At 40.8% G+C, this 26,893-nt stretch overlaps 1 protein-coding gene across 7 annotated transcripts in view; it reads right to left on the reverse strand.

Moving 5' to 3' along the window:
* The window catches only part of SDK1 (sidekick cell adhesion molecule 1), a 365,693-nt gene that overhangs the window by 83,269 nt on the left and 255,531 nt on the right, over positions 1-26,893 (reverse strand). For all 7 annotated transcript variants that reach the window (XM_048961334.1, XM_048961331.1, XM_048961335.1 and 4 more), the window contains 5 exons: positions 20,315-20,430; positions 16,947-17,139; positions 13,784-13,882; positions 8,838-9,029; positions 6,896-7,017 (listed from right to left, as the gene is read on the reverse strand). In XM_048961334.1, coding sequence (XP_048817291.1) covers positions 6,896-7,017; positions 8,838-9,029; positions 13,784-13,882; positions 16,947-17,139; positions 20,315-20,430 — 722 coding nt within the window. The remainder of the gene's footprint in view (positions 1-6,895; positions 7,018-8,837; positions 9,030-13,783; positions 13,883-16,946; positions 17,140-20,314; positions 20,431-26,893) is intronic.

The following is a 26,893-nucleotide window of genomic DNA, read 5'->3' on the forward strand; positions in this document are numbered from 1 at the left end:
ACAAATGCCACAGAAATGAAGACAGAGAAACAAGAACAAAGTCAAAGTACAGAAGTGTTTTAACCTCAGCTGCTGGGATGCACTTAGACCAGGCTCTTCCACGTGCAATGCTTTGTATTAATTAACCCCAGCACTCTGCTGAAAGTCAGGCCAACACAGTCCCTCAGCCACAGTACTGTTAGAAAGAACAAAAGTGATGGGAACTGAGAGCACTGCTTTCCATATAGATTGCTGGAGATGCAATGGAGTTGAACGAGGGCTTAAGGAGGAAACCAACAAGGCGTGAGAGGAAAGCCAGCGAGATGTGAGACCCTGGGAGACAGCAGTGCTGGTGTGCAGGGCTGTGTGCTGAACACTGTGGAAAGGGAGATGGATGAGAGCTGGTGGGTGGCTGAGTTTCACTCTGGAGTGTCACAAGAGCAGAGAGATGGGATCTCAGACAAGGCTCCCTGCTATAATTCCTTAGCACCATGCACTCTTACTCCAGTGCTTCAAACCTGCCATAAAGAAAGAGGGCAAATGTTATCACTCTGTTCTTTCACTGCAGCTCCGGGAAGATCCCACTTCATCAAATATCCCTCAGGATTGGACAAACATTCCAGTCAGCTGGCATTCCAGCTCCAACAACAGAAAATACTACTTGGGGAGAGCCATGAGCCTGGCCATATTTGAAGTCAGTTCCCTCACCCTACCTTGGTGTCCACAATTCTGTATTGAGGGATATTGGAGGGACAAAAGCAGCTATTCCCTTCAGCATCTATTTATGGACTTGATGTGCATGAAGGTGACTAATCCTTTTTGAAACCTACTGACACTACCTACTTCCACACACTGCTCTGGCAACAAATTTCAGAAGCTCACAACCTACTGTGAAAAGAGTAACCTTATTTAATCTTTTTAAAATAGATCACTTACGATATCTGCATACTAGTTACAGCCATAGACATTATCAAGGCAGTTGGTAGCAACACAGCCCAAACTATCTAGCAAATCCCAAGTATTTCAAACAGAAAATTAGGTTTCATTCACTTTCTTTTTTCTTTTTTTTTTCTTTTTTTTTCCCTCCAGGAGAAGCAGCCTGATTTATTTATAGATGTTTTAGTTCTTTGCTCACTCAGGAGTCAATGTGCTGCATATTTATGTTTGTGCATGAAGAAATGACACAAGGAAAATTAGGCCAAAGAAATAAGTTCTGCATTGCATTGTGAGAGGAAGCCTTGGTGATTATTCTAGCAGAGGACTGTTTCCATGCAGGAAGGTGCTTGCAAAGGTGTTGATTGGTCTTTGAGTACTGATGGGAATCAAATACACAGATACACACCAAAGATCTTATTAAAAAGATGTCAGTGTAAATTATGGACCTTTTGAAATTCCCAGACCCAACAGTGCTTCAGAAATGTTGGTAAAGTTCCTAGATAGAGAAGCTTAATGAAGCAGCTCAATGCAGGTCTGCCTGGGAACACAGAACTGCCCTAAAAAGAACACAGAGAACAAAGAGATGCTATAGATTATACAAATATCCTTTATAGAGAGGATTGATTTCAGTCACAGAAACACTGAAAACTTTTAATAAAAAGTTTGTGATTAATTCTGTAGAAAATGCTTTGTAGAATGCTTATTTTAACGAAATTCCTTGCTCTTAACAACATCAATTCAAAGTGCTGCAGTAATTGTACAGCAACCATCCACAGTGTTTTGGAGGCTGCAAATAATCTCCAGGAGTGCATTAGAGTTTTCTTTTTATATTCTAAGAACAATAAACCCTTGTAAAAATATTACCTGCATAGGGGAAAAAAAAAGAAAAAAAAAGACTGCAGGTTTCAATCGTTATGCAGCAGCAGGCAGATCATTAATCCACATTAAGGACCACATGGTTCAGACCCATAGGCCCAAAGGGCTGTAAACAATCAGCACTGACTCAAGCTTGAGAGGTGTCCAAAACCTCTGCCTGTTCTACAGACGTGCATTCACCAGCTGGCTGCAAAGGGGGGAATATTAAGGATCTTTTACTGTTTGAGAGCTGGTGAAAGCTCTGATGTGCCCAGGACTAAAGAAAGTCCCTCAGAAGCCATCCCAGGACACATCTTTCTAATTTTAAATGCATTCCCTGCTAGGAATGATGGGTACATCCTATAAGGAAATGGAAAGTGACAACTGAGTCGCTTCTACTGGCTGCCCTGAAGCTCAGGAGCCAGTAGGTAACAGGTGGCTGCTACCTGGTTCAGGAGCTGGGGAACATGGGGCACAGACAGTCCCAGTACACCTCTTTCAGGCTCATTCTCTGCTGAAAGGCTGTGATGGAGAAGTAGTAGAAGATATCAAGCACAGGCAGAGTTCTGTAATTCACTAAAACTTCTTAAATAGATGAGGAACTTGCTTTAGTTAGAATAATACCTTGCAATGTGCCAGGATCTGATGCCAGCACGTGGGCAACTTCAAGGGTCTGATCTGCTGCTGCAGTCAGTAGCACATTTGAGAGTGTGCTGCCTTTGTGGGGAGTTTTCCAAAGCAGGAGGGCACTCGGCTCGAGGGTAGCATGGTAAGCAGCATGGGGACTGCTGCGTGATTTCTGATCGTGCAGCCAAGCAATTCTAGGTGACTGTTAACTCAGTACAAGTTTCACTTATTTAGCAATTATCTCAGAAATGAGTCTTGGAAGAGAATCTTCACCGATGGGCTCCTATATTTTTAACTTCTCAAGGCATTTAGCAGGTTCCAAGTTTCAGGCTCTTGAAAGAAAAGGAAATTATTTTTTGCTGAAGAACTCTCATGTTAGATCAGAGGAAACATTTCTGTTTCAAAAATCAGAGTACAAAGGGATTCCCACAAGGCAAAAAAGAACTATGGGCAGTGGTTAGGATAAGAGAGTCCTATGGGGGGCTGCAGAGTCCCCAGTGAGCCAGTCTGCATTAAATAAAGTTAATTTGCAGGCTTATTTCTTACTGTTGGTTTTTGGATAGCAGTATCCTCAAACTTCAGAAAAGGATTATGCTTGTGGCAGATGCACACGTATTCATGTGTGCATTGTTTTAGGAGGCAGATGAGAACACCAACTGTTTTGCTGTTGCCATCGGCATAAAAACTCTTTAAGAAATGCACTCTGCATCTTAACAGTTCTCAGTATAATAGGGCCACGAGCCCCAGGAGATCAGCAGGAACTGCCACAATTAAAATACCTATCTCCACCGCATCGCTTCATATGATTCCCTATAACTATCAGCCACGTATAAATCCCCATCTCTAGGCTGTTACCAAGGCATTATGTTCAATAAAAGATCACATTCATTTATTATTACAGAAATGAGATGGTATAAAGCAATATTGGAAATGATGTCAGAACCTTTTACTTCTCTACGGACTAGTTTCTCCATTTCTAAAACTGGCAATTTTTATGAATTTTATCAATTGACTTAACATTGCCTGATGGGATGCACTCTGTAAGTGAAGTTGCAGAATTTCCACTTTAAAAAAATTTCAACAAAAAAAAATTGAACTTTGGAATGTCAAATCATTTGGCACAATCTTTCTTTTAAGACAGTAATGCTTCCAAAACTGTGAACAGTTATTAAGCACTAACAGCAGGACAGGGAAACACGATGTTTCTGCGCGTTACAGAAGTACCCTGTGTTCTGCTATAGTTCAAGATATGTCAGAGTTTTCATTATAGAGGTCTATAACTCAGGCATTTGAAATCACTTTGGGAGAAATTTGGTGCACAGGATGTCAGCCTGGGTGCCATTTTTTTTCCTACAAAATCCCTAAATCGATTCACCCATTTTTGATTTAAAGATTGGCAAAGTCATAATATTGTCAGGGCTTCAGACACTTTATTTACCAGCTCTGAAGAGAAAATGACACCAAGAGAATCACCTCGTACAATGGATGAGTCCTATCTGGGTCACTGAGAAACTACAGAACCCAACAAATTCATGGCGAAAGTGAAGTCCGTCCCAACTCACAGCTTTACAAGAGAACACAGTGAGGATGCTTTCAAGGTTTTTGTACTTTGAAACTCCCTTTTCCAATTCTGCTGCTGCTCGTGATAATATTATAAGGAAATCTGTCTTAAAACAGCAGAAAGGCATTAAGACAATCCTCAAAGTAAGCCCATGTACTCGTGGCTCTCTGACCTGTGCAACACCTGAATGCCACTTGTGAAGAGGTGCTGCAAATCTTCTGCTGTCTGCACAGTAATATTAATCACCAGAAAACAAATTAGGTGCAACAGAGGTCAAACCAACTTCTCTCATCAGCCACGGAAAGCCTTGTGTTGTGGCCTTACTCATACCAAGCAATAGCCATGACACTGCCATTTATGTTCTTCTCCAAACAGAACCTCAAGAAAAATAAGGGCAAAATAAACAGAATCTGCTGCAGCATAGAGAGGGTGCAAACATGAAACCATATTAAAGGATTCATAGTCATTCATCATTGCAAATTGCCAGAAAAATATGTCTGTAATATACACTCTGAATCTGAGAGTACAGGATGACTGCTGGTAATAGGAAGGATTTACTGAAACTCTTTGGGGATGAACATGTAGTCTGAGTGTCAGTGCCACAAGACCATTACTTTTGGACCTTCTGAACAAGTGTCTGCAAAACCTTTATATCGCATTTGACTCCCTTCTCTTTAGATTATACTGCATGTAATGGAAAAGCAATTTTAGAAATACTTTTTAAATGGCATTGGTGCTTTTTTGCAGCTTTTGGTTTGGAAATCCAGTTTGCTCCAGTCCTCTCAGTCTAAATGTGACGACAGAAGAGAAACTGCCGAAAAAAGATTTAAGAAATCCTTTCAGAAGTACAGAAAGTGGCTTTACTAGAAACACAGAAATGGGATTTTCAACGCTTGATATTTCAGTATCTACCAGCACTAACATCTTAAAGACCTGAGTCTCCTCTCATGTTCACTGACATAATTGAGAATTAGTTCCACAGTGGATCCCGTCAATTTACATCCCAGCACAAAAAGCAGAAGCCAAGGCCAGATGTAAAAAATTTCACATAAACTGGAATTCCCAGCTGTGTTTTCATTCAAACTGTTCATGAAGTATCAGACTTCAAAAATGGCACTTGGCCAAAATGGAACACTTGGAAGATTTTCTAGACCTGCCCTCACCAATAAAGTTTTGTGCCACATAAAGGAAGAAGAAAAACATGCTTGTGAGGACACAGAAATCTAGAGAAAGGGTGTAGCCCCAAGAGAGATGAAGGAGTAGGTGCAATATAAATGGGGTGTCCAATGCAAAACTACCAACCAGCTGTACAGAGGGAAACATGGACTGACATGCAGGACAGCACTTCATCATGGCGTAACTGTTTTGTGAAAGCTTGTACAACTTGGACAGACAGATATAAAACCCATGGAACCCAGCAGGGCAGGTCCAGGGCAGGATGGAGACATTCCTGCCCTCAACTCCTGCTCACATCACCATGCTCTCATCTCCTGCCCTGCATTGGGGCTCTTCTGATTGCACACAGCCTGTACAGAGAATAGATCTGTCTGAAACCCATTTCTTGGCAGGGTCAAGCCCTACAGCAGCTCCAGGTATGACAGGATAGAGAAGCTAGGAGCAAGAAAGTCTTGCTGGGAGTGATGGGGATGAAGTGAGGGGACAGGACAACCTGACCTCTTGGTTTAGCCTGGCTAATGGCGCTGTGAGATTGCGCTTCAAGAGAATAGAAAAGTTTGAATAAAGTGCTGGCAGAAAAGGACTGTGAACAAAGGATTATAGGCAGCTGTCATCCTGGAAACAGGATTTACTGTATCAGTAAGGAATCATCAATTTCTTTGCATAACTGAAAAGATTTCTTGTCAATCATGTGAGCAAGATTTTTTTTTTCTTCCAAGTATTAAATCCATTTGGAATAATGTTTCCTGCTGTGCCAAAGCTGAACAGTGTGGTGTGGCGCAAAGAAATGCTCAGACTCAGCATGACAGATTCTGCTGTAATTTTGGCTGTTGGAGCAAACACTGGCAGATCCAGGATCTACCAGAACCATCAGTCCCTTGACTTTACCAGCAGTGCATAAGATGCTGACAGGTGTTTGTGAACACTCATCTTTCCTTTCCCTCCCTGCACACCAAGAACCCTCCAATTGCTTTTGGTACTGACAGCTCTTGAAGGATGTGGATGAACACTGTAGCAATAATTACTGCCATTCTGAAGCATTCAAATTTGTTTAATTTCAGTGGCTTTTTGTAATTCTCGATTACAGCATTGAATTCCTACCAATACCAAAGAGGTGCTCAAACACATGATTCCCAAAGTCTGCCAAGCCACCATATTATAAAACTTCAGCGTTTAACTCTGCAATATGCAATAATGTGTATGTAAATTATTCAAAATGTACCAACTTGTTCACAACAGTCTCGTTATCAAGTGAAGTGATTGTATCAACATGTCTAAGTGGTGACGGTGATTTAAGAAGTCCAACATTTGGTCTTAAAAACAGATTATATTATTTATAAAGATCTGTGGGTGGAAAGGAAGAAGCAAAGCTCATCTGTCAGGAAAACAAATGAGGAATATGTAAGCCCTCCAAGGCATAATGGCAGCAGAAAGAGGAATATCATTTAAGGCTGATGAAGATGAGAATTCAGCCTATTCAAATCCAGAAGCCTGGACAGAAAACCTCAGGATATTCCCTTACAAAATGGCACAAATACAGCCAGTATCAAAATAATGACATCTTAACCGTTCACTGCAATTCTCCCTATACTTCTGTTCTATGAGATAATTTCTGGCTAACACCTGGTCTGAATATGAACCTATCAGGACACAAACTCAGGTTAGAAACCATTTCTAAAATAAATGGACCAAACTCTGGTGAATGAGTTGCTTGTGATGATCCTTTTCTGACTCTGTGAGAGCTCTCTGTCAGGGACATACCTGGCCTTCCACTATCCACTTGCAGATGGACGTTTTGCCATCATACCCTGGACGGAACTGAAGCGTGGCAGAGCGAGGGCTGATGTTGGAGATCACCAGGTTGGACGGAGCGCCTGGAAGTTCTGCAGAAAGAGAAACACACATGAGAGGTGGAAATATTCCTGGTACAAAGCACAGAAGCACAGGCTGGCAGTGTTTCAGCACAGAAAATACCTTTATAACAATTACTATAGAGAAAATAGCATTGGTTTTATTGTTGGGATTTTTTTTGGCAGAGTATTGAATACAACATTACAATTTCTGCTGCTCTGAGCATGCACTGCATTTTATGGATCAAAAAAAAATGAAGAGAGTCCCTCTACAGAACTGCAGCTACAAATTGGGAGTAACAGACAAAGCATGGTGGCTGGGGGAAGGCACTTCCGAGGCACCTAGTTCTGCTGCACTGCTTTTTGTCTAGAATTATAATCATTTTACCTCTTATGGTGTATGCAGCTTTAATACATTAACAATGGAAAAAGACTCCCAGGTTTTTGGGTAGTGGAACCATTTTATGCTTCTCATATTGATCTACAATAGATGGGCTTTATAAGCCATTTCTGATGGCTGCATAAAGCAAAATGATTTTTTTATTTTTTTATTTTTAATTTCTGCTGTAAATAAAGAGGGTGACCTTCTATGGGGAAAAATCTGTAGCTCCAATCAGATCGTTGCCTCACATCAGTCAAGCTTACAGCAGCATTTACATTTTTAATACTGCCTGAATTATCAACAAAAACAAGCCCAGGAAAGGGATTAAATATAGATTGTTCAGAATAAATTTCCAATAGTACCTGCAATCATAAGCAATGGAAATTAGTACAATAATCAGTAATCATTTGTAATGTTTTACTATGTGCAAATGCAGCAGGCAAAAATGGGCAGATTTTTGGCACGTAGTTTTGAGTATGCATGAATACACAATATTTCTTGATATTTACTTCACATTTGTGGGAGCTATGATCGATAAACCAACTCTGACCAAACAGGATAATGCTGTTATCTGGGTAACGACAGGCAGCATGGCATTGATCCAGCCTGCAACTTGTCACAATTACCTGTGATTAGGGGAAAGAAAGGCAAGCATACTTCAAGACACACAGAAAAGTTCAAAAACACCAGAAAAGGGAAAAAAATGGATTACCATCAGGGATGTACATTAACTGCTCCACTTTGAAAAGTTCTACTTGTACAGCCTATAAATTAACAGAAACTGCTGGTTGGAGGTTTGAAATGGCTTTTTAGTTTGCTTTGTGTACAGGATGAAGGAGAGTGCTGAGTTTTAAAATCCAAATGCAAAATGCTAAATCAAATAATGCACAGGGGCCCAAGTGGAAACTCAGACAATGCAGCAGAGGACTACTTTCCAAATCTTTCTCAGGCCACAGATGCCAAACGTTGCAAATAAGATTTCGGTTTCATTGTGCAAATGTCCTCTCACAGGTGACATAAGTTATACTACTTAAAATAGAAAAACCTTTCTCATTTAGCAGCATCCAAACTCTACTTTTCCCCAAAAGCAGCAATTTTTATTTAATCCAGTTACTTTCAGTTTCAGTTTCCTCTCAGTTTAATTTCATTTACTTACGTTACTTTGTAAATATCAAGAGCTTCCTTACTTTATCCACTTTATTGCTTTGTCTGTTCCTCCTGCAATTTCTACAACTTTAAAAAAAAAAAAAAAAGACAAAAAAAAAAAAAAAAAAAACCTTCTTTCACAAAAACCAACTTTCATTTTAATGTTTTAATGCCTTCTAAGAATTAGCTTCAAATTAGGCGGTAAAGACTTCTGATGCTGCATAAACAAACCCATACTTATCATAACTGAATCAAAGTCCCTCGTGACCCTTGGTGTGCATGTAAATCAGCCCATTTTAACCCCTTTCCGTGAAGTTTCACCAACCTGGAGGCACCCCAGATGAGATGGTGGAGGACGTGACCCACCCGCTCCCTTTCGCAGTCACAGCTGCCACCTCGATGGTGTACGTGGTGAGAGATGACAGCCCTGTGATCTTGTACTCCAGAGTTGTGTTGGTGAGCGTGCGGGTGAGCCGGGATTCGTTCCTGCCATACACCTCCCAGGAGAGCTGGTAGCCTGGAAAGCAATGACATGGCAGTCAGGGGCTGTGGCAGTGGTGGGATCTGGCTTTTCTCCTAAAGCACTGTTGTGCAATAACCCAGAGACTGGCACATGAATGCCTCTGTAAGGCATGCTTGTGTCACTGGTGCTATGGTACAGCTATGGAATGGTACTATGCATGGTTGGACTAGATGACCTCAGTGGTCTTGTCCAACATGGAATAGGCACCCCAGGAAGGTGGTTGGGTCACCATCCCTGGATTTGTTTAAAAACCATTTGGATGTGGCACTCAGGGATGTGATTTAGTGGAGGGTTGTTAAGGTAGTATGGTTAGGTTGTGATTGGACTTGATGATCTTTAATGTCTCCTCCAAAATGAGCGCCTCTATGATTCTATGATCCTACGATTCTGTGATGATGGAAACCTTTTATCTTATCTTATTCTTTACAAAAAAAAGAAAAAAAAATAGTTTTTTTAAAAAGAAGTTAAAATAAACATTGACTTAAATAACCAAGTATTTTGTAATACCGTTATTTCTGATAAGCACTGCCCATCAGATTACACACGGGGGCATGGAGTCGCAATGGAGTCTCTCCGTTTCTCTATGAATGCACAGTGCTTGCTGTGCAATGATTAGGAAACCCGAGGATAATCTCACAGAAAGGCAGACTTTCATTCTGTGAACTCTGCACAATGAATAGGAAGAAACACTGGAAAATAAAACATTTTCTCACCATCTAGAACACCTCATTAAAAATCTATATACACTGAGTAGGGCCACTTCTTTTCCAGGCTGAAGCCACCTTCACTGCTGTGTATCTGGAAATACTTACAAACCTAACAATGATGATCATGAAGAAACATGGTGGGAATCCTCTAGGAACCAGAAAAAACCCTACTCCCCACTGCTTGTTCCTCATACAAATCCTTTAGCAGGGTGAATCATTATCCTTTCTTTCAAAACCGTAGCGTAGCCAATCTATTGTCCAGGACTGCACTCACCTGAACCCCACATTATTCTTATATCATAACCAGGCTCTAAAACTCATTTCTTTTTATCGCTTTTATAACCATTTGCCTTCCAAGAACTTTTGAAACTTTCTACTGTCTGATTTGCTCAATTTTATCTCCAAATCTGCTTGTCCTCCTCCTGCCCAGTCCCACTTTATTCTCAGTTGAACCCACTTGAACCTTGCTGCACCAGTCTCCAGGGAGCGTGTCTGAAAAGTTTGCTTGATTGCAGCTTTCTTTGTGATTTGACTCAGGGGAAAAAAAGGAAAAAAAAAAAAAAAAAAATACCCATAGCTCTTGAATGCCTGTGAAATGGAAGTGAATGAAAAGGGCTAACAGAAAGGAACCCCGCTGAGAGAACCATGCACGAGGCAAGCTGGATAGAGAAACTCCCCACTGGGTTCCTGTTCACATCAGATAAGATGGGGAATTTAGACCAGTTGGGGTTGTTGGCTTTTTTTTATTATTTTTTTTTATTTTTTTAAACCTAAGCTGATTAACACATTGAAATAGCAAAATACCTTATGGTTTTGATCAACAAGGAAGCATCATCTCATGAACTACAAGCATGGTAAGACACTCATTTGTGAGAGCGTTTGAAAGGTGTGAGATGTTATCCTCCCTCGGGTGCTAGCTGCCATCACTGACAGAATTTCACATTAACATATTTGTATGAAAATGGACTCAGACTACTCACATCGTCATTAATTATGGTTCAGGTGAAAGGGCACTGATAAACAGCAGAGAGGTGATACTTCAACCATTTGAGCTACGTTGCAACCACCTGTCTGACAACACACTACCTGGGGGAAGGAGGAAAACTCCTGAACGCTCACCTGGAGTGAGCTCTAAGCAAGTGCCTGAAACGTCCCATCTGTTAAATGGGATTCAATAAAGTCAGTAATTTACCAGTATCTCAGAGACACTAGAATGACCTGATGCCTTTAGCTTGAGAATCATTTGCAGTGATCAGAATGTGTGTAGTACAGGCAAGATTATAACATGCGTGAAGATTTTGACAAATCTGTGGACTCTGTTGACTTTATGTGTTGTCTGTGTTGAACCCTGCACAAGGACCGGCAGAGGGAATCAAAGGGAACCATCCTAGAACAAAACAGAATGCATTTTTCAAAGAAAGAAACAGAATAAGCAATGAGCAGGGGACTTCTCATGCTCTCCCCATCCATTTGTTGCTTACAAGCAGCAAGAAGTTTCCTGCACTGCACATAAGGCAGTCGTGAATGATTGAGACATCTTCCCTCCCATTTCAATGAACTTTGCATATACATCAAATGTTGGTGATTATTCTTTGAACATTTTGTTTTCTCCCCTGTGACTGCAGGGATGAGCCCCAGCTTTCCTGCCCATTAGGCACATAGTCTCTATGTATTTATCTGCTGAAAAAATGTTCGCTGGGAAATATTTTTCAGCTTACATGCAAATTGAAGAAAAGACAAAGAGGCGGCATTTACTGCAGATATTTCAGTCCTGAAGTATGGATAAATTCTACTTGTATAAAAACAGCAAACACACGCATATATGCTGAGCTGACACAAAGCCAGATGTAATCATGCATAACTAAAACAGATGAAACAATGCTGAAGGAAAGGAACAACATTGAGCATCCCCCCAAGTAGCATTTAAGCCACGGTGACTGACAGATGGGCAGAACTTTGGGACATGTGGTTGGTAACAACGTGCTCTCTGTTCTGCCAGCAGCGTGCATGGGGAGCCCAGTGCTTCCCTTGGTGCCCACACACCAGGAGCAGCATGGTGCCATGGAGCTGCCCTGCACTGTGCCATCGCACCCATCAAAGCCATAAAATGCTGCCTAACAGAAACTAATGGCTGGAGGAGTTTCAGAAATAATTTTTCGTTGATCTGGAGTAAATTCTCTACCAGTGAGCAGTACACCCAATCACAAACTGTCCGTCTGCATCCAGGTCCTCATAAATCAGGGTTTGCTGAGGGAAAGGGGAAGATACTGAAATTTACAGCAAGAGTAATGGGCAATTTCCCAGAGCATGGTGGCTGCCAGCCCCCTCCTCTGTGTGCTCCTCCTCCCAGCGCTGCTGCATGCAACAAGAAGTGCCCGTAAAGGTTTCAATGAGCAGAAATGAAGAGGAAAAGCTCTCAGAACTCCATGTGGCCTTCTGCAACCCCCCGAGGTGCTCAGGGCCATGAACACTTCTGCTGCTTTTACAGTCTAAATGTAGTTTGCAACATTAAGGACATTTCTCTTTCCGAATAAACTTTGCTGGGCTTTTTTACATCAGCATTTCTTTGCGAACTCAAGTTCTTGAGTTCCTTCTTTCTAAAACAATTTGCCACAAGAATAATGCAGAATCATTTTGCTCCACCAAGTTTCAACCCACTCTGGTTGCAGATCATTTCTAGGAGCACAGTTCTGCAGCACTAAGAGTGCTGCTAACTGCAGCTTTGCATGGATGAATATTGCACCGTATTGCTTAGATAACTAGATTTGGATTTAGATACCTAAATTTAAGCACTCAGGCTTGAAGGCTTTGGACATCCTCACTGAATCAATACTGCTCTGCTTTCTGAAGTTATTAGTTTTTGATTCTGAACCACTTAAATCAATGCATATTTCAGGAAGCCTACTGAGCTATAAGGCATAAGAACATGTGCATAAAAAACTCACAGGTAATGTAAACATCATGCAAGTAATGTATATAAACAGTGCCTTAGAGATTCATAGAGTAAACATGGACAGAAGCAAGTCCAATCAAAATAACCAGCTCTGCTAAAGTGAAAATGTTTCATGAAATTGGGCTGGTACAATGCGGAGGGGCCAAAGAATCTCTTTGCTTTTCTTTTCTTTGTAATCCCCAAAAGCATTTACTTAAAAAAAATAGGTATACACATTTATTAAATTAAAAACAAAATATCAATGCTGTCAAAACAGAATATTCGGATCCACGCAAAGTGATCCCTTCCCAACTACGATTTTAGCTCATTTAAAATCTGAGAGTTTTCTTGCAATTCACAACCTTGAAATCCTTTGTTAGACAGAATGTCCATCCTGTGCAGAAGTAATAGTTTTCCATTTGAAAGCAACATTGCCTCTCTTGATAACAGCTAGAAATTTTATCCACTATTAATAGCTGCCTTTATGAAAAATAATGAAGTTGCTGATGTTACATCTACTTTGGCATGGAATAAATAGATAAATAGCAGGGAGCAGTCAGATGGCCAGCTCATCAAAGAAACAAGAGTTCTGAACTGCTGTGATGGTTTATACAGAATTAAGTAATGAATGCAAATTTTCTGTCCTGCAGTCCACAGCCAGGCCACTTGATCACAGATGAAGGATACTGCTGATTTCAGGGTTGGTCTTGATTGCAAATCTTAGCAATGCCAATTCAGATTTTGCAGCTGTAAATTCAACATAGGAAATCCCAACTTGCAAAGTTTCAGACTTTAAAGTGGCAGAGGTGGAGGTCACAGAAGATTTAACAACACCATCGACTCCATGGGGAGCTGATTTCTAATAAAGACTGCCTTTTCAGTGACCACAATCATGAGCTGCCAGTAATTGGACCCGTACTTTCTATAATGTGCCCTAGCTGACATTTCAATTACCCAAAAGATGAACCAGGAAACCGGTACTCGCAGCAGCCAGTTCTCCCTAAATGTTCTATTATGCAAACATTTTCTCATTGCAGTGATACATTCTACCCCACACACTGGAGGAAAAAAAAAAAGTAAAAAAAAAAATAATAGCAGCTGATACTTGCCTGTAATGATGCCATTTTTCTCTACAGGTTCTTGCCAGCTGACCTTGAGAGACGTGTCCAGAATCTCAGTGAAACTCAGGTGTCCCACAGCTCCTGGCTCTGGCAATCAGAAAAGGAAATCTGTTAACACGAGAAGCCCACTTACTTCTGATGTGATTCATGTGGCAAGGTTAGGGCTGGAGGACTGCAACATGGAGCTGGGACCAAGGGAAGCCTGCTGGAAACATCAGTGAGAACTGCAGGGGAGAGGGGAAGGATGGAAGGTGTTAAGAAGCACTCTGGCTATCATCACACAAATTATTTTATCTAGTCATCATCCCAACTGTGCAGAGAACTGAAGAGAGCAGCAGCGGGGGACTGCATGCAATGTGTTCTCTGTCTTTCTTCTTGATCTAATCTAATTAGAACAATCAAGCTGGCAATGTTGGAAGTGATTGCATTTGTTGTTTCCCCTCAACAGCATGTGGGTACCCGTGCTGCTCTGTGCAGCTTCCTTGGGGCTGTGCTCCCTTTGCCTGCATGGAGCCTTCAGCAGGAGAAGGTCAGAGCAAGGGCAGCCTCAAAACTTGGACAGAGTCTCTCAAAACATCTCTAAAAATGTCCAGCATAATGGCAACTATCTTCTGCAAAACGAATACAAGTGTGTGAAACTTTTAAAGGATTTTTATGATGTAGCTCAAGAGCTCTTAAAAATTTCAGCTCCCTAGTGTGCAATGAAAGAGCATAAAATGGAATGACTGTCAAGAATATGCCATCCTCCCTCAATTTTGATCTTCAAGGAAGACATCCTGACTGATTTTTGATCCAACTGCTGTTCTGTCTTCAATTGATGTACTGGAAAAAGGAGTTTTTGTTCACTTTATATTCGCTCTGCTTCTGTCATTGGATCCCTGCCTGAGTATCCTCCAGCTCCGCTGACATCAGTTGGCAATTTCTCGTCTGCAATTTCATATTTTGTTTCCTCTGTGCTTTAGTCCAGTTTCTCATTCCCCTCCAGCTACGATAAAGAAAGAAGCCTGCCAGTAGGTCGGCTGTGACCACATTTGCAATTCTGCAATCCTAGGGAGGAAAATTTCCAAATCCATTCTGCGATGTGTAGTAGTCAAAGCAGTACAGAAAAGTGCTGATCTGGTAGCGATCTCGGGAATACCCGAAGAGAGCACAGCAATTATGCACTATTCAGGAACACATATCTGCACACATGCAAGCCACATACTCACAAAGCTTTACTCCAATTAGCTCCTGCCATTGCGTTCCAGTTCTAATGCCATAATGAAAAGCAGGTGCAGGTTACACCAAGCCAGGACGCATCGCTTCTGACTGGATGTCACATTTTATTTGACCTACAGTTCATCAGCAAACAGATTTACTTGCGCTGTTTTTTAAAGGATTGCCCAACTTGGCTTTGCAGACACACAGAAAATGATCACCTGAGACCATGAATGACAGTCCTTTCAAACCTTTTTACTCACCACATAAATCCTGGAACAAGTTAGATTCAACGAGTCCTCCACAAAGATGCATTACGCCGTGCTACACTGAAGTTCTCAGTCATCACTAAAACATTTCTGAAGGACTCAGAATCAAAAAATGCTGCTCATCTCTAGTGCAGAAGCTCTGTGCAGCACAAGTCTGCATATACAACACATATACAACCAGTCTGACTGTCTGTCGTTCCGTGTACCATGATGGAAATTTCTAGTGTTTAAAGTTGTACATGATTCCAGCATCTCTCTGAAATATTCTCTGTGTCTGACTGTGCCCTTCTCATAATTTCATAAAGTTTCTAAGGCTCATTTCTCCCTTAGCAGAAATACTGTTTCTTTCCTCTTCCCAGCTGCTTAATTCCCATGAAATCTTAGGAGCCGCCCATCTTTGGCTTCCTGCAATTAACCACGGGATCAAAATGTTTTTGGAGGCAGAAAGACAGATGGATCTGAGACAGACAACCAACACATTAACACTGCCAAGGGCCTCATTTCCTTAAGAAAACAGGCAAAATGTTCATACTGCACATAAGAACCTAACACGTTTTTCTTTCCTCCGTGCCTTTTGCCTTGACTCCAGTTAAAAACATATCAGCTCATATTAATAGCTCATAAGATTTCTGGTGGTTGCACTGCTATCTGTGCAACCTTCTAGCAAGCAAAGGCTGCAGTCTAGAATCTGTTCCTGGGGCATACGGAGGAGGCAAACCACAAAATCAAAACCCATAGGAAAGTACTTAATTTTCTTCATAAACTTTCAAGAGTGTCTCATGAAAAAATGGATTAGCACTCTGAGCCTCACTTCTGTGAATGCTGCTGTTAATCAGATTTTCTTTACGGGAACAGTGACTAACCTAAAAGATCCCTGTTAAGGAGAAGTAGTATTTCTAAAAACAATATCTTAATGGCTGTGGCAGACATTTTTAAATTCTTCTTTGGATCTGTAAATGCGCAGCAGTGTTTGAGATGCTCTGTGAGAAGAAACCCTATCGAGAACCAAGATCACTGTGGACATATAGCTAGCTGTAAGTGCCATTGCAACTCAGCTGTCATCTGAACAGACGTGCTGGATGTGTTAACCACAGACATGTCTTGAACAAACATTTCCAGGAAGCCACAGAGGCTAAGACATTTTCTGATGCAGGAAACAGTCTACATGCAAAACTATTTAGCTAGTTTTCTTTCACTCTATGGATGTGACTTTAGTTTGCAGAGCAGAAGCTACTAAATCATCATGATGCTGGTTGTTTTACTTTATACAAATACTTGCAATATAGTATAGATATAGACATTTTCAGTATACTGAATAGCAGAAGGAAACAAACTTAAATAAATCATCGATTTCCACAGGAAGCCCTAGTGCTCAATTTCTCAGATCAATTCATAGTTATCTGGATACCTGAACATGGATTTAAGAGCATAAAGGTTCACAGACAAACGATGTATTGCATTAGCTGAACCACACCATGGAGATTTCAGCCTTTCATTTCCCAGCTGCACAAAAATGCACGTGGACAACCAGCTGAGGTCACTGTCTGATGGAGACTAACTTGACTACAAACCGCTTTGTCAACCTGAGGCCTGATTTTAAGCACCCAGATGTAGCAGTTCTTGCTTTTCTCTCCAACCAACCCAAACGTGAGCACTGAGATTCTCCACCAGTGCTGCCTACTCACTGTCTTCCAGCGTGCGCAGGAGCTGCGGTGCGCTGCGCGGCCCGTCGCCAGGGGTGGTGAAGCACAGGACTGATGTGTAGTAAGTGGTGTACTTCTTCAGGTTGGTGATGCAGCCACTGTGAACACCGTGGAAATCTGGAGCAATCGTGACCACCGTCACAGTCCCTGGAGCATCCACTGGCCATGCGAGGAGCTAGAGAATGTAAACGTGGATGAGCTCTCATTAGAAGATGTGGCCATGCAGAACTAGACAACTAGAGTGTGCTAGGCTGCCAAAACCATCTTAATCTGATTGTAAAAAACAAGCAGTGCTGTTCAACTACTGTCAGCTCTGACGCTGAACAGATGGACAGAACACTGTTACCATGATAACTGGAGGGATGTGTGTAATGCTTACTAGCAATAGGGGACATATCGATACTATAGAGATATTACAGCTCTCAATTTCTGCTACTGAACAAGGCCAAAATTATTGCAATTGCCTGTTTGTATGGCATGAGTCTTTTGTGTCCCTCTGAGCTGGACAATCCCTGCTGCTGAAAGAAAGATGCAAAGATGAAAGAAATGGAACTTTAGTGCTACTCTGAGATAAAAGCTTCATCTCAACACGGTGTTCCTTGAAAGATCCCACTGAGGGGAGAAATCCTCCTTCCCCTCCCACAGCCTTCAGCATCCCATAGACCAGCATTGCTAAGATGCAAATAATGTTTCAGTGCCTGATGATGTGGGGACAGCCACAAAAAGTCTTGGAACTACAGAAAGAATAGAACATGGCTTTAAGAAGGATTAGTACAGTTTTTTAGCACCTAAGTCTCAAAAGTGAGGCTCCTGATGAAATTTCTATGTATTTAAAGTAATGTGCTTGGCAAGCCATAGTTCTTCCAGGTTTCAGTCATGTCAGTGGCCCTGCTGGGTGATCACTGTTTCTTAGGGTAGAATATCTTGTCTGTAACTGCCTAAATGAGGACTTTAGAAGTTGATTTTTTGCAAATGACTTCAAAATGTTAAAACAATTTTTGAAATCACCTTAACAACTTCAGGGCCTAAAGCTTTAAAGTGCTTCAGAAATTTCTATTACGTCCAAAAATCCTTGTGGCTTATACAAGATGCTAAAATTCTATGCCTTACTCAGTATCTGTGTAAATCATGCTACTTGTATTGATTTCAGGCTCATAAACATGAATAGATGCCTGAAATTATTGAGCCATATTTAACACATTTCGCCAACATCTATTGGCTGATAATGAGACTATACTCCTTATAGTCAGAAAGCACAGTTAAAGCACTATAAGGAGTCATTTCGTTAGAAATATTTCATATTTGAAAGGTGCACTTTACTACTCCTTGAAATGCAAATAAATTTCAAAGAAAAGATAAAAAACGGATAATAGTTGATGGAATAGTAAGCTTTATTTTCTTTTCTAAATCACCTTTGTGGATTACAATTGGCATTAATAACTTTGAGGGACTGAACATTAGACTGAATATCATTGCACATTCTATAGAAAGCATGTGCAGGAAATAGAAGTCAACAATTTTGTTCATTAAAGGACAAAATGGGTTTAACCCTGAAGTAAAGCAAAGGCCTAGCTTTGGTACTGGTATGTATATATTATACAAAATAAACTGTGCAGTAAATTGTCACAGAACTGTTCTCACAGTCTTCGTGCTGCAATTCACAAACCCCGTGAGAAATTATAAAGCTGTTGCAATTTAATGCAATCAAAGAACTCCAAGTAAAGAGAAATTGTGATAATCTCAGAAACTTCTACTGAATGCTGACAGATACAAATCGGGATTTTGGTTATTTTATAAAATTGATAATTAAATTGAAATTTAAATTGGAGGTACCCAGGCGATGAGATTAAGGCTCTTCGTACTGAAGACGTGTTTGAATAAAACAAAGAATAAAAAGCTAAAAGATGGCTTCTCCAAATCTGACTGAGCTCACCACGCTTGCATTGGCACCAGATAATTACAGTGTGCTGCACTTCACTGACCCCCAAAGTGTGTTTGTTCATTCTCTACAGCCCAAGCAGAAGCCAGCTGCTTCTATTTCAGGATATACTTCTGCAGCCTAAATACCCTGCCAGTAACCTAGTCCTGAGAGCTGAAGCATACACTTTTACACGCACATGCTGCTTCAACTGGGGATTGTGCAACTATCACTATTCTGTATGAGAAATAATTTCCTTATGAGAAATGGGAAGAAGAATGTTAAAACACACCTGCATACATTTACCTCAGTTTCTCCATCACTTTGAAACATCTCAGAGAAGAATCAAGTCTTCTCGGGCTGCCCAGAGAGGCTGTGGATGCCCCATCCCTGGAGGTGTTCAAGGCCAGGATGGATGGGGTCCAGGGCAGCCTGGTCTAGTATTAGACATGGAGGTTGGTGGCCCTGAATGTGGCAGGGGGTTGGAGCTTCACAATCCTTGAGGTCCATTCCAACCCAAGTCGTTCTATGGTTCTATTACTCTGTTATTGTCAAACTCTAAAAATGCAGCCACAGTTCACAGCCTATCTTCAGAACTGCACATCCTCCTCAACTCAGCCAATATTCCCTCACTCAACAGCTACACCAAGCTTCCTTCTCCTGCTAACAAAATGTGCCCATCTTCTCTCGTCCTGCTCCGCCATCACTGCAAGATTCCTCTTTGTTCTTTCTAAGAATGTTTTTAAATGCTTCCTAAATTATATCCCCGCTGCTGAACTGCTGGAGGAGTTTCTATTAAGCAGTCCTTCCTGAGAGACAGAAATAAAGCACTCAGCTCCCTCCTTAGCAAACACTCCACTGGTGAAAGGACCCACAAGTGCTCCGTGAAGCACTCTCTGCTGTGCGCTGTTAATAGATATTGCCAGCTGCCCCATCAACAAGGACGTGTCGCGTCAACGCCGCTCCATCAAGCGTGATTAAAAATTTTACATTTCTACATCTCCAAAATCATCACAGTGGGAAAGTTAAGACAAATATTTGGTGTGACATCTTGGTTCCTAATTAAATGAATGGGAGTTTTGCACTAGAGTAGGTAGGAATCTCAGGGCTGATTTCAGTGGCACAGCGACATGCCTCCTTTGCTATTTGATATCAAACTGCTCTTTGGCTTTGGAAATTCTCCAGGTAAATGACAAAGGTATTAGAATGTCCAGCCTACGACATACTTTCTTCTCAGAACTCACATAAACCAGTGAAAATTATATTAGGAGAAACAACTGCTCAGTTCTCTCTTCGTTTTGCTTCTGTAAGATATCCCTTCATATATATATCGTCATCTAGGACGTTCATTGATTATCGGATTCAATTTCTATTTGTTATATACCACGACTGTTAAAGCAAACAAAGTTAAAGAAATCTTCCTTCTATTTACCTTGTATCCTTGGTTAATACCATTGATGAACTGCTGGGGTGGAGGGCTCCAGAGGAACTGGATGGTGGTGGAGTTCACGGCTTCCACCTGCACGTTTTGAGGCGGAGCTGTCGGCACTGCTCCCATCAGCAGAGAGGAAAAGTAAATTAAACAGAATGGCAGAGGGGTGAGGGAGCAAAAGAGAAAGATGAGCACAGAACCTATTCACTGCCACTTATGAGTCACAAAGTAATAACAACCTAGAGAAAAAGATGCACTTCTTGTGATAGGGAAACCAGCAATGATTTGGAAAGAGTGGTAATTGAGTTATTTCTCATGTTCTCTCAGAAATTCGTTCAAGGGGAGGGGTTGAAATGATTTCTGAACTTATTACTCCACAATGAGTTTCGCATAAAGACTTGAGACAGAAGCTAGGTAATGATAGGTGAACATCTCTCTTTCAATTATCCATGACTGCACAGAGAAATGAAGCTTCACCAAGAAATTTCTTGAGTCTTTTAATATCATGCAGGCTCAAACTAGCAAACACGGGATCAGCACAATCAAAATTCTAATTCTGAATTATAACCAGGTGACAGGATCTGTTTATTATTTATTGCTGCTTAAAAAATTAAGACGAGTCATACAACATGCAACAAAGATTTTTCTTGGGAATTGAAGATGTTTTCATGTTATCTTGGTAAGACAATCATTCATTATATTGAATTTATTAGATATAATCTGAACCAACGCAGCCTCAAATCCTCTAAAAGTTGTGCAAGCATTTCATGTCAAGTGTTTAATGAGCACATCTCTCCAACATGAAACAAAAAGCATGGAATGTAGAGGCATACTGGCTTCAAAAAACCCCACAACAACCCCACCTCAAAAAAACCCACAACCCCACCACATATTTTGCCATTTAACACAGCATCTCTTCAAATACCTTCCAGCCCATTCCTTCAACTCATTACTTTATGATGCCATTTCCGTAGTTCTCAGAGGAAGGAATACTAAGTCAGGACTATCTTGCCGAAACTATCAAGCTTGTAGGAAGTTTAATAAGCTGCTATTTGAGTATATATATATTAAAAAAAAAAAAGGACTAATATCCCTAGTATCCTTTGAATCCTAAAAAAATAAGTTTAATAAAGCTTCAAAAACATGGATATTGACAGCCACGTACATTTGTATTCTATGAAAGAGAAACTATCCACAAGTGGTTTTGAAGCTTGAAAACTTTGTTCCTTGTGCTTCCAAGGGAGAAATTCTACTGAAGCCCAATGACCCACACTTCTCAAAAGTGTCTGTAATTCCCACTGAGAAATGCTAGTTTGCTCCATACTTCTCAAAAACGGGTCACAAACTTTTAAAGCTTCAAAGTACCTTTGGAAGATATGCCTTTGTATGGAGGAGAAATGAAGACATTATCTTCAAAAATGTAAAAATGTCCCTTTGTCCACCAAAAGCTATACTTGTTTGAAGGAGACACAAAGGGCTGTTATTCTTAACTGGTGTACAAGGTATAGCAAGACTGCAGCCAACAGAGCTCGGACAGTGTACAACTATCAAAGACATCCACAGCTTAGAAATATCAACTCAGAAACCTGGAGAAATCCTTGAAGATGTCAGGTTTGAAAGAAGCCTAGAACATCCACTTCCATGCCCTATGACACTAAAACTCCTTGGTGACAACTGGTTTGACAATTTAGCCCTGCACATTTGTTTTATTTAACTTCAGAAATGGCATATTATTTGGAATTGTTTTGCCCTAATTTAAAGCTCGGTGTCACACTTTATGAACTATGCTTAATTATTGAGCGCTAAAAAACAAATTGATCTGATACTACTCTAATTTTTCATTAAAATGTGGGCCCTATTTCCTTTTTTGCCGTGTATCATAATTCCTTATATGCCTTTGGAAGGCTGTAATAATCTTATCAACCTGTGGACATCGTAAAGTTTTTGTACTTAAGTTATTCATCTGATCATCCAAAAATACAGCCATCTGTATTAAAGTCAATATAGAGTCATAATGAGTTGCATCGGCTTCATTCTCCTACTAATGTATTTTCACTTATTCATATTCTTTGATGAACCTGTTCATTACGAGAGCCACTAAATGTGCTTCAACTTGCTCATGTTCAATTATGATTATACAATCAATTGTATAATTGATAGTGTAAGAATTTAAAAAATCAAAATTCGTCCTTTCCTACATATTGGGATATTCTGACTGTGTAGCCACCAGAGATTTGTTATTGAAAAAGAAAAGTGAACAAGAAAGCTCTGAATTAGCTAGTTATCAGAAAGTCATCTGGATATCATCGCTAATTTCATCTCCTTCTGTCCTGAAGGGTAAATCAGCTGAGGATTCTTCCCTCAGCTCACTCCTCTTCCTTCTGTTGAACATGACCACTCTACTTTGCTACGCTGATCTTGTGATACAGAAAAACTATAGTTTATACCTCACCCCATAAGCTGTTAACCAAAAGCCCCACTCAAAGAAATACAGAACTTGGCAGTGGGAGGAAGATTCACTGATGGCCCTTAATGTAGCACACCATGCAAAAAGCTGGGTAAGCACCTTAGGATAGGTTTACTGCATTTTGGAAGTGTGTATAACCACATGAGTTAATTATTTCTTTTAACGAGTGAAATATCTTTCTTTCATTAGGAGGTAATTCTCTGAAATGAGAATAAATCATCACAGCACAAACAGAACCTGCTACGATAAGAGAAAGGATAAAAATCATGAGCAGAAAACCTGAATGCTTCAGAATGCTGGAAACCATGATTTATATTACAATTCATCTTCAGAATCTTCATTGAAGTATCAACATCTGCATTACAATGAACGTATTTAAAAGATGGAAAGAACATGGTCTATCTAATATGCATAAGCTTAATTATACTGCAGATGTGATATAATACATTTTTATATTTTAATCAGTAAAATATTGGCATTGTGACCTCAAATTTACTTCAAAGTGACGGTATAAAGTTCTCCTTTTATGTTCTGATCTTAAAGGCTTCCTTGGGTATCTGAACAGTTTTGCATTAAAAAAGGAAAAAGTTTGAGAGAAGCTAAACCAGGGCCGACCTTCCGATCAGTTCAGAACTCAGATACAGGTTACAGCCAGCACCTTGCTGAAGCTGCAGCCCCATAAAACATTTCCTAACTTGGCAGTGGATAGCTATCTTCTTCCTACAAGTTTCTTGTTGTCAAGCAGTACAGGAGCTACTGATGTCAAATAGCTGTTTCAAAAGTAATCCCCAAGCATTTACGTGCTTGGTTTTTAAACCTGTCCTTCATGATTTTTGCAAGCATTCTTAAACCATCTCACACCGGAGACCCATCTGGGAGTCATCTTGGAACTGCAGATCAAATTGGTCAGACAAAACCAACTGCTACTTTCTTCCCTACAAAGTTCATACTGTTGGAAATCTGTTAAGAGCTCAGCTCCGGGGACTGCAAGTTAATGTGCAGCATTCTAAGCAGAAAAGGTCATGGAAGCACTCTAGATAAAAGCCATTAAAAGGGTTTTGCTGACGGGATAATTGAGAGAAGAGAAGGCAATCAGGTTAAGCATGTGTACATGTAATTACTCTGTCTGTAGCTACGTGCAGGTAGCATGTAAACCCTGCACAGACACCCACAGCCAGACTGCAGGTCTTAAATACAGATCTCTGACAAAGCCCTGGACAAGTCTCCTGCTCCACCCAACCTCCTGAATTCTGGGCTGGCAGCTTCTGTGTCTCAGCACGGCAGGCTCAGGGAGCTGCAGGTTTTCTCTGCATGAGGATTTGGCTCTTTCAGTGCACTGGAAGCTCTGGGGAGAGTCCTTCCTGCAAAGCCTCTTCTCCTGCCCACCTGCCACCAAGTCGTGCTGTGCTCTGAGCAGCAGCAGGTGCATGGACACAGAGCTCTCTGCTCTTCTACACGTGCCAAAGTGTGAAATTCAGAAGTACAAGGTTTGGCACTAACTGCTGAGTTCTGCTTCCTGCAGCTGGAAAATGCCTCTGTTCCTTTCTCACAAGGACGAAATTTCACTTCTTTATTAAGAACTGGGAGTGAGGAGCCTCACCGTGACAACCGCTGATTTCATGGCCTTTGTAAAGCCATTAAAAGCAACGCAAAGCGGGAGATGGCAAATGACACCTAACAGTGATAAAACCTAGAGCTACAAGATCCCGATGCTACAGCTCTGACCTTCTGCACAGCAGCAGCCAGACCCAAACCAGCATCCATGGATGGCTTGGTGCGGGGAGTTTACCACATGAAGACTTTCGGTGAAAAAGCCTACGGGAAAACTAAGGAAAAACTTACGGAAAAGTCTATTAACTTTTGCTGAGACTTTGCTGGCCTTTCAAGGTGTCCATGCACAGCACAGTGTTGACTTAAAACAATGTCAAATGACACATTAAGGATTATGAACATAATAAGGGCATAAGACTGGCTTCGGAATGTGCGTCAACAGAAAAGTGTATCAGCTGAAGTAGACAAAAAAAGGTTAATTCCAATGCAAGGAGTCTAATGAAAGCTCTAATTACACACCTTGCTTTGGCTAAATCTGAGAGAGATTTTCATGGAAAGAGAAGCTCAAAAGTCTTCCTTTTACTGAGATAAAAGGATAGCCACAACATAAAAGCTGGAAGATTGCTTTCTCAAATCAGTCTGTAGAAAATGCTAAACAGGGCCAACAGTACTGAGCAGAAACAACATCACTGCCATACAGAAAGACATTTGTACATCTCACAAAGCCACTCATATGAAAAGATATTGGAAAACTTCAGTTTTTCATATGGCAATGAAAAGTCCTGAGGGACACTGTTTAAATAAGTAAAATTTGCCCTATGCGGAAGGCTGGCCCAAATCCCTGTGAAAAGTAACATCAAAGTAAGGAACAGCTGGAGAAGCTCTGATGAAGGAAGACCTATATACACAGAGCATCAAAGGATTACGCTGAATATCACTCTGAAAAGACTTTCAAGATTTAGAGACAGTCAAACTGCCTGACCCCGGAGCTCGGCAGTTCAGTGCTTTGGCAGTAAGTCTTGCTGACATTTTATCTAGTTGACATTACGTGCCAGTCTCACTACAAGTTTAGATCATCTTTCAGCATCTTGCTAGTTTGGCTGCATTGCAGAGGCTGGAAACATTTGAAGAGCTGATTACTTATCAGTGGCAAACACAATGCCAGAGGGCTAATAAGGGATTAATGGAGCGGGCTGTGGTATAAATCCACAGCTTGTATGGCCAGTCAATATTCTTCCCGACAAAGATGCCAATGTGCTGATCTGCTCCTGCCAATGGGGTGATCAGCTCCCAGTGCTCATTTCCTGCCAGGCTTTGACTGCAGAGCACATTTGATTAATACGATGTATTTCAGGTATTTTTCATCAGCAGACAGACAGGTTCTTGCCAGCACGGCTCACATCGTTTAATGCATGTCAGAATAGAGGTGGTGGTGGTCATAGCAGGAGAGAGGGATAGACGGGAGTGTGTGTCTTTGACATTTATCTCGGCTCATATTAAAATCAGAGTGTGATTTACAGGGCAGTTTCACACATGGTTTTCTGTACTCCTGCTGGTTTGGTTCGGGAAGGACATTCTAGAGCAAGAAAACACTAGTTTCTCCTGTCATTTCCCAACTGCAGGAAAGATAAATGAGCAGGGTTTTGGACAGCAGTGTGTTACTTATGGAGTCTTTATATTAATCCAATTTCCAACTACACCCATTCTAGTTACCCTCCCTTCTTCTCAATTCTAAATGTAAAAAGAATTCAGGCTCTTTTTACAGCAGACTTCAGTGACTTGCACAGAAATCCAGTAAGGCATCTATTAGGAGATGGCAGCTTCCAGCATCCATGAAGTAATTATGTAGTGCTGTTATTAAATGCAGCTATAAAAAAATCAGAAATAACCAGTTTTTCATCTTTGTCTGCCCAATGCTGAATAGCTAGAAACTACATAGAGACAACCAGGCCAGTGCATGTAGTCATGCAGTATAAACACTCCAAATAGTTAATATGGACGCAGGACTGATTTCTCTTAATTTATAACAGAGGATTTATACCCTTATAAATGACAATGGACAGCCAATCAATAAAGGATGATGATAACAGCACATAATATCAAGGGAAATTAGAATCAGCTGCAGGGTTTAAGAAAAAAAGAGTGTGAAGTCCAAACCTGAATCTTAACAGATGGAAGGTTAAGGTGATACGATAGCTTAAAATGTCTAAATAAACAAAGTAATGAGTTGCAAGCATATTCACAACATAGATTCAAATTCTGTGTGGAAACCAATTCTCAGTGGAGAATGGTAGGATACAAAACATTAATCCTGGCTGTAAAGAGAAGGAATTTTTAAAACAGCATTTCAAGGTCTGCTATAAATACTTCTAGGAAGATGTTGAGTGTGTCTAGACTCCTCTAAACTGTGAGGGTTTAGATGCCCTAAGACAAAATACAGATAGATTCCCGTTTTAATTGTTGTGGTTAATTAGTACTGCATGCAAATAATCTTTTCTTAAAGATCTCCCTACAACTCAAGCTGCATCTAATCATGTTATAATGAACTCCTAGTAACAATT

The sequence above is a fragment of the Lagopus muta genome, chromosome 15 (genome assembly GCF_023343835.1).
Source record: "Lagopus muta isolate bLagMut1 chromosome 15, bLagMut1 primary, whole genome shotgun sequence".
Lineage (NCBI taxonomy): Eukaryota > Metazoa > Chordata > Aves > Galliformes > Phasianidae > Lagopus > Lagopus muta.